The sequence below is a fragment of the Hypanus sabinus genome, chromosome 25 (assembly GCF_030144855.1).
Source record: "Hypanus sabinus isolate sHypSab1 chromosome 25, sHypSab1.hap1, whole genome shotgun sequence".
NCBI lineage: Eukaryota > Metazoa > Chordata > Chondrichthyes > Myliobatiformes > Dasyatidae > Hypanus > Hypanus sabinus.
In genome coordinates this window covers 35,788,946-35,802,062 of record NC_082730.1, presented here as the reverse complement: position 1 = coordinate 35,802,062, position 13,117 = coordinate 35,788,946, and the positions used below count along the sequence as shown (strand labels likewise).

The 13,117-nt window shown below is 39.1% G+C and overlaps 1 protein-coding gene across 1 annotated transcript in view; it reads right to left on the bottom strand.

The window, feature by feature from the left end:
* Positions 1–13,117, bottom strand: part of itpr3 (inositol 1,4,5-trisphosphate receptor, type 3) — a 315,156-nt gene that overhangs the window by 124,069 nt on the left and 177,970 nt on the right. The window contains exons 17-18 of the mRNA XM_059950461.1: positions 12,739–12,858; positions 3,109–3,291 (exon numbers count right to left, since the gene is read on the bottom strand). Of these exons, the coding sequence (XP_059806444.1) occupies positions 3,109–3,291; positions 12,739–12,858 (303 nt within the window). The remainder of the gene's footprint in view (positions 1–3,108; positions 3,292–12,738; positions 12,859–13,117) is intronic.

Here is a 13,117-nt window from a genome sequence, read left to right as displayed (position 1 = left end):
TAGGGCATAGGTTATGCAATTACACTTTACATTATTCTAAATGGGGCAATGTCTCGGGAACTTTCATTGACAATATCTATCAGAAAATATTGCAATTCAACAAGGCTCCTGTTGAGCAGAAATGGAACCTACACCTTTCTTGCAATTGGTTAGTATCTTGAATTTAGGGTACCTGTAGGCCTTTCCTGCCACACGATATGTGCAGACCTTACATTTACCTCCCAAGTCTAGGAGCAGATGAAACATTTCAGAAGATGGTTTTGCATCAACTTTTCCCCCATTTTATGGTGTTCTAAAGAATATATGAAAGATTAAAAGTGTTGCTGCAGCTTTAGAAAGGGTAAGCAATGACCCTGTGAAGCCTTGGGGCAGGTAGGAATGGTTCTTCAAAATTGTATGGCATTAGATCTTCTCTTACCAGTTAAGGGGAGAACATATACAGTTACTGTTAATGAGTTTTGTACTTATATATCTGATGTTTGGCTAATCATATTCATAATGCAGCAGGTAAAATACATTATCTGATGGATGGGATTTCCTTGATTAGATTAATTTAAGTCTTGGAAGTTGGGGCTACTCAATATGATGAGCCATAATATTTATTCTGATATGCCTTATCATAATCTAATATTTTTACCTGTTGAAGTGCAATCATTAATAGAATAGTTCAAAATTCTGCAAGTGTGCCAACAAATCTGCCTAACCATAATATCATCCTATGAATACTTCCCATAACTTAGCTAGTCTTGGATTACTTTATACCTATTGTAGATACCACAAGTTTTTCTGCATCCAAATTTTCAGATGTAATGATTCTAAATGTGTGATTTAGAATCAATGGAGAAGGGGAATTGTTGGATTAAATGGTTTATTATTATTTTCTTTGCAGTTTTATAATTAATTGCCTGCTAATATTTTTATAACTACTTATATACTGTACATGAAACTGTTTAGTATGCTTCCTTGTGGCCACACTGATGTAGTTTCTCAGTGTGCCTCTAGTAGTTGCATTTGTAATGATTCTGGAAAGCTCTGGAAGCTTCTCTGGTGCTGCATGATTTGAATAGTGGCTATCTAATCAGTTGACTCTGATCTGTGGATTTGAATAGAACGTTCTTTATGCACAGGGTATAAAAAGAGCTGACCACAAAATTTTGCCATCTGTTTGCTTATCTCTCCACTCTGCTTCAAGCCTCTTCTCCTGTCAGTGTCTATTTTTCAATTATCTTTTTTGTACTGATGCTTAATAAAATGATTATGAAATGTTTTGTGCCTCTTTCCTGACCTACGAAAAAACTTTGGATTAAAAACATTAGGATCCAACATCTTCCAAGAGTATTGGAAGTATTAATTATTCAGTTTTACATAATGCTCTTTATGGATGCAGGGAGGTATCAGCATTTGAACAGACCCAGTCTGATAAGGAGTCAGTATGGATTCGTGCATGGAAAGTTATGCTCGCCAAAACTTTTAGAATAGTTGAAGAGGTAACCAAAAGAGTAGATGTGGATAGGGGAGTGGATGTTGTCTATTTGGACTTTAGCAAGACTTTCAATGAGGTCCTCTACAAAAGGCTTTTCTGGAAAGTTGGGTCCCAGGGAATCTAAGGGAATTTATTTAGGTGGAGTCAAAACTAGCTTGGAGTAGAGTGGTGATTGAAAACATGAGAAAATCTGCAGATGCTGGAAATCCAAAGCAACACACGCAAAATGCTGGAGGAACTCAGCAGGCCAGGAAGAATTTATGGGAAAGAGTAAACAGTCGAAGTTTCGGTCTGAGACACTTCATCGGGACTGAAAAGGAAGGGGAGGAGGCCTGGCCTGCTGAGTTCCTCCAGTGTGTTGCAGTGAGTGGGGATTGAAGGTTGTTTCTCAGAAGGAAGGTCAGTGACTACTGGTGTGCTGCTTAGGCTACTGTTGAGATCCTTGTTATGTGTTACTTAAAAAAATGGCTTGGCTGCAAATTCACAAGGCTGCATCGGGAAATTAGTGGATAACATGAAATTAGGAAGTGCTTGATTAGTTAGCAATGTAGGCAGAGGACTTACAAATGGATTTCAATGCATGTAAGTGTAGGTGATGCATTTTACAAAGTCAAACTGCAGTCAGACTTCAAGCTCTGCAGTAGTGCAATGGTTCGCATGACACTATTACTTCTTGGTCATTGGAGTTCAGAGTTCAAATCCAGCGTCCTCTGAAAGGTGTTCCCATGAACACGTGGTTTCCTCCAGCGCTCTGGATTCTTCCCACAATCCAAAGGCATACTCGTTCATAGATTAATTGCTCACTAAAAATTGTCTTGTGATTAGGATAGGGTTAAATTGGTGGGTTGCCAGGTGGCGCAGGACGGTGAACCAGAAGGGCCTGTATCTCTAAAATTTAAATAAAATAATATTTTACTTTGAAAGATAAGGGATAGGGAGTGTGTTAGAACAGAGGGCCCTAGCAGTACAAGCATATAGGTGTGTCACAGATAGCCGGAGGTTATCTGCTAATGGAAAGATGTGGTTAAATTGGAAAGAGTGCAGAGCAGACCTATGAGGATGCTGCCAGCACTAGTGAGCCTGAGTTATAGGAGAGATTAGGCAGGTTACATCTTCATTTCATTCCACTGCTGAATAAGGGATGATCTTTTGCAAGTACTTAAGCTTACCAAAAGCATAGATACAGTGGATGATGGCAGACTCTTCCCCAGGCTAAAGGAGTCAAAACCATGAGGTACAAGTTTAGAGTGAGAAAGGAAAAATTTAAAACACAAATGCAAGACAGCTTTTTCCCACAGAGGGTGGTGAGTGTATCGAAGGAGCTGCCAGAGGAAGTGGTTGAGGCAGGTGTAACAGTACAATTTAAGCATCATTTGGATGGGTACATGGAGGGGCAGGGTTCAGAATGGCATAAGCTGAACACAGGAAGTTGGTACTGTCTGGGTAGGCACCGTGGTTGCCATGGACTGGTTAACCCTAAGGGTGCTGCAGTGCTCCATGTCTCTATAAAGTACTGTTCTGAAATATAATGACAATAAAGAAAACAATTGATCTATACAGGGCAATTAGATTGATCTACACTAGTCAGTAATACCCCTTCTATCAATAAGCTGTTTGCTCATTACCTGTAGTAAGTCAAGACATTTTGATCATGAACATTGCCATTTCTTGCCTCTTGAGCAAGCATCCTGATGCTCTTCTCCTGAACTTCATTAGTTTTGTCTGTCCAGATTAGCCAAACTTCATCTTCAAACTCCTCCATGCTCATGTATTCTGAAGGTGTTGTCATCTCCTTCACTGGCCTCAGCCTAAAAGAAAAGGATGCAACAGAGATTTGAACTTTGCCACTCTTTACAATGCACAGTGAAAAATAAAAGGAGCAAATGACAGTTCCTGCTGTTTTGCAAGGAAACATGGCAGCCAGGTGCACAAACCACCAATGAGTGTTTGTTCAGATTAAAAGCAAAACACCGCTGACGCTGGGTAATAAGGACAGAAATTACTGGAAACTATCAGAAAGTCAGGCAGCATCTGTGAGAAGAAACACGATTAACATTTCAAATAAATAGACGAACATGTGTTATTCAAGGGAGGAGCATGAATCAGGATTTCAAAACTGAACAGCGACATGAAATATTTTATATCCACTTGAGAAGATAGCTGAGCCCTCAGTTTAACGTGTTATCTGTTAGTTGATCTTATTTAGAAATAGGACCAGGAATTAATCCCCATGAACAACATGACAACCACTTCATTTTTATGTGTGACTCAATGAGACACGGTGAGACACAATTCGTTTTTGATTTCATGCAACAATGAAATTGTCCCATCATATACTTGTTGCCTGCTCTTTTTAAGGCTTCATCTGTAGTTCTATACAGTGTTGCTTCAACTTTTACAAATATATTATCACTGTGTTGCAGGATGCTTTAATCAAAGCCCTTGACCAGGCTGTGTGCTTCCACTTACAGACGGGTTACCAACAATACAAAATATTATTTGGAATACTAGAGCATCTCTGTATTGATTAGAATTGGGTTTGTTTCTGAGCTGTGTAAATCAAAGGCTCTCCATTCATTGTGTCACATTTGTAGAAGCACTGTAGCTGCTGCCTCACAGCTTCAGTGACCCAGTTTGATCCTCATCCCTGTGGACTTCCTTCCTATCATTGCATGAGATACCATTTCTTCTCACATCCCAATTGGCTAATGTAAATAATACTCAGTGCACAGCCAAATAGTAAAATCAAAAGGGGTGTTGATGGAAATGTGCAAATAAAATGTCTTTAGCTTCACGGAGTGCTCAATGGTCAGCACCGACTTGATGGGTGAACGGGCCTGATTCCTTAGTCTGTGATTATATGGACTGATATCCGTTGCAGAGGTTGAGATATATTGTTCAAAAGTTCCGACAAGCTGAGGTAATGGAGATATAAAAATGACCGCAAGCAATGACATGTGCTTCACTTGAGGCTGACTAAACAGCACTTTAGAACAGCATGTTTCAAGCAATTATTCTCTATATACTTTACAAATCCTTAGAGCAGAGTCAAGTCATTCTGATATATTTAAAGCTAAGTACTTAATTAGTAAGGTTGTCAAAGTTAAAGGGTGAGGGCAAGAGAATGGGGTTAAGAGTGGGAAAAAAATCAGCCATGATCAAATGATGAGAGCAGACTTGAAGGGCCAAATGGCTTAATTTTGCTCCTATGTCTTATGTCTTATGGTCTAAACAAGTGCCATTAAACACAGGATTTCAAACTACTCTTTCACAGATGTGAACACTTCACTCTAGCCCTGAAACTGTAACTATTTAGCTTAAACTACAAAAAAACGTCACTAGAAAGTGCACAAATTTTCCACATTAGGGTTTCTAGAACTACACATCTAAAGTTCCAAGTGGTAAAATATTGAATTAAAACGGGGAGCACAGAAGACTGCATTTAATCAATCCTTTTTCAATTCCTCAGATTGCTTGCATCTCCGTTCCAACGGCAAGGTTTCTTTAGTCGCTAACTCTGGTGTCCGCATGGCTTTGTGTGTTGATGCTCCTTGTTGTTCCACTTCTCAGTGATCACTGCACCCAAGTGATCCATCACTGGTTTTCTCATTCTCCTAATCTGTAAGCATTGTGTAATATTATCAAAGAAGCTGTGTACAATTAGGGTCTAACAGCTTTGGACTCCACGCCTATACTGAAGCTCCCGATGGAATGGCTGTTCCAAGCAGCTGCTGAATCAACAACGTTACGCAAACGAATCAGAACTTGTCCTGACATCAGAGTGGAAAGACTGGAGGCAATTTCAATTGCTGTCATTAAAACCTCCATACCTTCATTTTATCTAAGCTTCTCACTTAAAAGCACATTCTCAGTGTTCTTCCCAAACCAAACTTTATATTAATTGATGCACCATCAATAACTCTCGGAGACGCGAGTCGAGATAGGCTTTTATTAGCTGGAAGAAAGCAGTCAGCAGCAAAAGACCACCACAGAACATCCTGGAGACTGAGGGAGGAGCAGTGCCTCCAATCGCCTTTATACAGGGGTCTGTGGGAGGAGCCACCAGAGCAGTCGGGGGGTGGGGGGGGTGTGTCCAGACAGGTTTATGTAGTTCACCACATTAATGTCTACCACATCTGTGCACTTACTGGAACAACCCATACCTCCAAGGTTGCTTATACACTTTTAAAAGTACTTAGTTGACATCAACTGAAACTTTCAAAGCATAATCGCCAAGTATAGGAAAACACACCAGCCAATTTGCTCACAAACTCCCACGAGTGATGTCACAACAATTATGGAGATGTCAGTAGATGTCCAGGTAACTGTGTGCGTCATTACTCTAGTGGAGACATACAGTCGGCCCTCCTTATCCGCAAGTTCCGCATGCGCAAATTCAACCAAATGCGAGTCGCGAAAGGAAGTACTCTTCTAGCACTTCTTGTTCGAGCATGTACAGACTTTTTTTCTTGTCATTATCCCCTAAACAAGGCAGTACAACAACTATTTTACATAGCATTTACATTGTATTAGGTATTTTAAGTAATCTAGAGATGATTTAAAGTATACGGGAGGATGTGCGTGGGTTATCGTGGATCGGGATCGAAAAAAATCGGAAGTTCTCTTACTAAGTAAATCAGAACAGGTACATCTGGTATTATTCACTGTCAGTCAATCAAACATTTGTCTTCGTATATAGTATATATTTTACCTACCTATGCATATAAAATGCTTAAGAACGTTTGTTTCAGTATCGGGCTCAGGAATGGAAGTGACAGACTGCTCCCGAGTGCGCTCTCCACCGTGCCTGGTTGATGTGGGGGATCAAAAACCCAAAACCCCAAAACCCAATAATTAAACCACTGCGTTGCTTAGTAATAATTGTAGCTTTCATCAGGGCAGAGCCTTTCTCACTTTATCCTTTACAATTTTTCCGATCGTTGACCGAGTTGAAAAAGCCTAATGCTTTTCCAATGACCGATGGCGTTTCACTACTTTCCGATCGCTTTATTATTTCCACTTTGTTTTCAATTATTATTGTGATTATTTTTGTGAACAGAAACACTGCAGCTTCAGAACTCCACCGCCAGGTCCTAATGTCCACCACACTCAGACAGGTTACATAAGGTCTGGGGTTCCGCTGGGTCCTAAGGTCCACCGCACTGAGACAGGTTGAATAAGGGACTTGAACATTCGCAAATTTTGGTATCCGCGAGGGGTCCCGGAACCAATCCCTCGTGGATAAGGAGGGCCGACTGTAATTGCTCCTCATGGCCCTACGTAAGAACTTTAGTTTTGCTGGGCAATGCTGGCCTAGATACACAGGATAGTTGAACTGCCTGGTTGCCTCTGAATATGGCCATGGATCTCCTCAATGTTTAGGATTACAATCTGAGCTATAATTCTTCAGCTCCTGACAGAGCTGGATGCGCCATCACCCAAGGTAGATGTCCCATAGATAACATTAATGAGTAGATCATTTCCCACTACCATTTCATTTCAACAGGCAAAAATGTTAACTCTTAAAGAGTCTCAAGCCATTCTCACAAAACAATGCAGGGTTTTTACGGACATTTATCTATTTACTTGCAGATCACTTGTAGTTGGGTTTCCTCCAAACAACTAATTTCAAAACATTGCCTTTGTTTATAAATTCTTCACTCCACCCTATCATTTTGATGTTTTAAAGCCCTTACACCAACTCATAAACCGTAAACCACCCCCTTTCTAATATTTGTGCATATTCATTCCTGGGTCCAACTTTTAAGCATTGTTCTTACCTCTGTAAAACTCCGTAAAAATGCCTTTGGTGTGAATTTACATTCCTCATTTTCAAATAGCTACTGCATATTATATTCAGTGGTTTTGTAAATCTTTCATTTCTCGTGTTACCAGGCGGTGCCCTTTCCCTAAATTTCTCATTCTGTTACTTATTTTGCAGCATTTTCTATACTACAAATGTGAAGCAAGAGTGAGGTATTATTAAATTAATAGCCTTTAATCTTAACCACATCATTTGGTGTGGAGAAGGAGATCGTAATTGTGTTGCCATTCATTTTTCGTGTGTGGGGGGGGGGGGATGAGTCTGCTGTTTCTCTTTGAACTTACTTCCATGGCTTTTCATTGTTTCGTGGCTGTCTGGAGAAGAGGAATCTCAGGGTGCTTTGATAATAAATGAACCTGTGAAACACACACAAAATGCTGGAGGAACTCAGCAGGCCAGGCAGCATCAATGCAAAGAAAGTTGAGATTTTGGGCCAAGACCCTTCTGCAAGGCTCTTGTTGTGATTTGTTTCCAGCATCTTCAGATTTCTCTTGTAAATGAACCTTTGAAACTTTTTTTTAAGAAAATATACAAAACTCTCACTGTTCTACACTTCTGGGCCTAGTGTAATGAGATGATAAAGAATAGCTAGCTGGAATGCTCTATTTTACCACAGCAACAGGATATTTCTCAGTGTATTATGAACTACCAAAGCAAGAACAGTAGGAACAATTAAGATATTGATCAAACACAGTCAAAGTGAAGATTGAAACAAGCACAAGGGACTGAATAGCAGGCTCCCTAATAAATCCTCACTTCATTCCCTGTTACTTCAGTTGGCACTTCTAAACTCTGGAGAGATTATTGGTAATGTCCATTGTTTATTCCATTCGCCAAAAGTGGCATTCCATATTGAATTGCTTATGAAATAACATAAAACTCTGGATTAAATAATATATTCACATTGCATTGACTCAGCTTTCTGTGGAGATTCCCAACTAAGGAATGAATGTGCAACTGCAGTACCAAGATTTTTACAGAACTTCATTATATGTGATAACAATAAATCAATTCAGCAATTTACCGGTTTCTAAATCAGTTAAAGCAAATGCACATTTTCCCTGCTGTGACAGTATTGATTTCACACATACTATCTCTGGAATAGTGGTTACTACTCTAAACTTCGCTTGTATGCATACTGTGATCTTTAATAACAGAAGACCACCCCTACCTCCTTTAGATTCTAATACTTCTGGAAAGACTTCAGACAAGATCTCACAGCCAATGATGAACAGCCTGCACACAAGTTCAAACTTACCTTCCCCAGATGCATCAATGTTATTGCTGCCTGAAAATTGAGGCCTTGTGTAGTGTGTCACACCCTCAAACAATTGAGGAAAACATTTAACAGCTGCCTGAGCTTTATCTCCCTTCTCAAACAGTAACATTGTTAGCATTCTGGGTGGCTCTGAAAATAATAAAAAGTAGTTTGAACTTTGAACTGATTTGGGTGGCTCTGAACGTGACTAATGATCATAAATATTTGAAAATTCTTACAAATCAGTGAAACAATTAAGGATATATTTTTAAAAAAACTTTTGGAAAACTTAAAAAACCTTCAATCGTTAACAATATGTACGCCCATTCTATTTGATTAAAAAATTTAACTAAACTTGCACTTATCCGGGTCCTGCATAGTTATCTCTCTCTAGTCCAGGGGTCGGCAACCCGCGGCTCTTTGATCGCTGTGCTGCAGCTCCCCGTGGTTTGTTAGTTTTTGAAATGTAATTCGAAATTTGAAGATTATGGTGATCTTGTACAATCTAAAAACGTTGTGGAGACCCCATTTCCTGGCACATCTGAACCGGCTCACAATTAGCCACCATTCCGGCTCAGGGAGATAGCCTACAGGGGTTTGTGAGTACGTGTCTTTTGGAGCATCCACACCCATGGGGACGGGTTGAGGGAGGCTTTAAAGCAAGGCTGTTTAGTTCGAATAAAGTTACCTTTGACTGCAGTGTCTTTATTTTAGCGCTGCGTGTAGCACACCGCTACAACGTGTTTTTTATCGCTATTAATATACATCACCACTGCCAATGCCTGACACCCGCCAGTGCGCGCTTTCTTTTAATTCTTCGATCCAAGGTAGGCTACCTATGGAGTAACCTTCAACCCAACGTCTTTTTTTCGGAGTTCAAAATGTTTTTGTTGCGTGCAGAAATGTAATTTCGTTTTCTCTGCAGGAGTTCATCAATTTCGTAAATGCAACACATTATAGTTTGTTTATACATAGCATAAAGGCAAAAAAAAAAAGTTGTATGCAATGTTATTTCATTTTAAATGTCAAACGGGTTTTGTGGCTCCCAGTGTTTTCTTTTCTGTGGGAAATGGGTCCATATTGGCTCTTTCAGTGGTAAACGTTGCCGACCCCTGCTCTAGTCAAATTAATGAGTTTGCTCTTCTTTCACGGCACAGCTTCAGCAGATAGACTTCCCAACATAATTGCAGGACAACTGCAGCACTTACACATTTCCTTGCCAGAGATCCCCAACAAGTATAACCTCAGAATATGATCGACAAACTTCCGGAGAAATTTGGGATCACTCTCTTCAAACATGCACCTTAAAACTACTTGGAGTTGATGGAATTAACAGCATTTCCCAATGAGATTTCCCAATTATGATTCTGCTTATTGATATTACTCTTACTTCCGAGATCAGTAATTCTACTGCTTCCTTTATTTAAAAAAGGGACAAAAAGCAAGACATATTGTATCCATCACCAAACAGCTGCAATTACACTATGCATACGTATTGAAATGTTTAAAATACAACAGGCTTAAGAAGATCGCTAAAGCCCCACAATTCAAAGTAATGATGAATACTTTGAATGCTGAACAATGGGCAAATTATGAGAGCTGATTATTTTGATCATGCTCTTTTATAAGAGTGCCAGTCCAGATGCACAAAACCTATATATTTAATTCAGGCTCTGGATTATCTTTGCAATACGCATAAAATGCTGGAGGAACTCAGCAAGCCAGGTTGCATCTATGGAAAACAGTAAACAGTTGATGTTTCAGGCCGAGACATCAGTCTTGATGAAGGGTCTCATTCTCTCATAGTGTAATTGCAGCTGTTTGGTGATGGATACAATATGTCTTGCTTTTTGTCCCTTTTTTAAATAAAGAAAGCAGTAGAATTACTGAGCTCCGAAGTAAGAGTAATATCAATAAGCAGAATCATAATTGGGAAATCTCATTGGGAAATGCTGATAATTCCATCAACTGCAATTAGGTTTTAAGGTGCATGTTTGAAGAGAGTGATCCCAAATTTCTCCGGAAATTTGTCGAGCACATTCTGACGTTATACTTCTCGGGGATCTCTGGCCCGCTGAGTTCCTCCAGCATTTTGGGTGTGTTGCTTGGATTTCCAGCATCTGCAGATTATCTTGTGTCTGGATTATCTTTCTTTTATCTGTCTGAAGATCATCTTCCTGCAAATAACCTCACACGATCAATTACTAAAAGATCCTGCCTCATGATTCCAAAATTTTCTCAGCTCCAGTTCAAGAACTCTTCCTGTGAACCAGTCATATCTATTTAGAAACTAACAGAATTATCGTCAAAGTGCTCAGTTACAGACACTTCCACTACTTACCCTGGCTCATCCCTGGGAGAAGATTCAGTATTGCACTGGCTTCTGTTGTCCCTTTTATATATTGATAAAGTAAAGTTCTTGGGCACAGCCATTTACACAATAGCTGTCTCTGTTAATATTAAAGTTCCCACTAACAATCCTCTGATAATCTCTTATTATGTTTGTAGCTAACTGCAATTTTTCCACATACCTTCAACAAATTTAATTGACTAATGTCATGGGGAATGGAGTGCAAAGTACAACAAATTTGGAGTGACCATCCTAGCTTATTTCCAAGTTCTACCCATTTGGTCTCACTGAATGGTCCCCCAAGAATATCCTCTCCAATGACAGCCTTTATGTCTTCCTTCATCAAGAAGGCAGCTTCCCTCCTCTCTTCCTTGCACCTCTGTCTCTTATCCTTCAAAATAGCATAACTCTATCACTATAATAAAATAAAGATAGAAGTTCTGAATAAAATAAATGGGTAATGTGCACAGAGCTGATATTGTTTTAAAAGAGCATCACCAAATTGATTAACAAAATCCTATCTATGAACCTGTTCAGAAATATTCAGGAGTTAGGAAACTATGAATAACAGATATTAGTTAAAATAAGAACAGTCTTCAATAGATAAAACTGGTTCATAATTCAATTTTAACTGATACTTCAAGGCAGTCAAAGCAAATCATTGTGCGTGGGACATTCTGCTTTGTAAACATTGAAATTACACATGGAAGACAACAGATGACTTTGTGATACTTCAGGATGAAGCTAGAGAAGGCATGAAGTGAAATTTCTCACATCAGCACATTGATAGAGAGAGATATTCAACTATATACTGCACAGTTCACGACATGACTGTCATTTAATATTCTGGCTAATTGCATACTCAGGGAGCTATCCTTCAACACTGTAAGAGATGAGGCATAATTTGTAAGTTTGTGATCAGAAACTGTTGGACTAGGCACCAGTATTTGACTATTCCAAGGATTCTGCTAGTTAGGAAATATAAATATGTAATTCTACAAAGTTATCTGTCTATGCTGAAAATGTTAAAGTAAGTAATCAGAGTGATTGGAAGTGTAGATAATCATTGACTATATTGTCTTTAGGTTGAAATAGATTAAAACATTTTGTCAGGAGAGGGGAAATAGAATACATCTCCACAAAATCTACATGCTGAATAAAGACTTTTTATGTCACTCAGCTACAGTTTCCATCTGGCCCAGTTAAGTAGTCACAATAAATCAATCCAATTGTCAAATAAACGCTTCTCAGGCTTTCAACCTGGTACGGGTATCGATTATGACAGACATTTCGATGACAAGTTCTGCTATCTTCATCAGCCAGGAAAGCACTAGATCCTTTCTCACTATCCAAATGTCTGTTAAATGTTGAAACTGTGCCCTCCCCTACCACTTCATTCCTCATACACACCATACTGTGCGAACAACCTTCCATTCAGTGGCCATCCACTTTAGCTATGCCCATCGTAACCTTATAAATCTTTAAGATCACCTTTCAGCCTCTTTCACTCCAGGGAAAACAATCCCAACCTACCTAGTGTCTCCTAACTCAAGCTCTCCAGTCCCAGCAACATCCTGGTTAATGTTTTCTGTATTTTCTCTAGCTTCCCACATCCTGCTTGCCCTGCTGAGTTCCTCCAGCTTTTTGTGCATGTTGCTCTGTTGTAACATTAGACAAATTCCTCATTGCCCATTGGCCCAGCCATTTTGGTGTAATTCACAAATTAAATAAGATTACCAACAAAAAAAGCAGAATTAATTAACATCATCAACATTACCCTACAAAAGTATTAATTCATATTTAGGAAAATATCATTAACTTACTCAGTTTTAATGAGAATGTCTTCATTCATGGGATCCAGCACACATTTGCAGATTAGCTCTTGGGTTACTGGAATGGCAACGTGATTTGACACACAGAGATCGGACAAATAATCTAGAAATCTATCGAAAAAGTACAATTAGGGAACTCTGATAAAAAAAGTTTATTTCATTTATCCCTTCATGCTATTGGTCTTTTTACTTTAACCCACAAAACATACATTTTAAAAGAAAGCAAAGGTACTTTCACAAAACTGTGAAAGATGCTCTAGTCTAGTGGCATAAAACTTAATATATTTAGTAATGTCTTTTAGAAAAGGGAATCTGATATTCTAACCTTGTCTGGCCTACATATATTTGAAATTCCACCAATATCATTTAC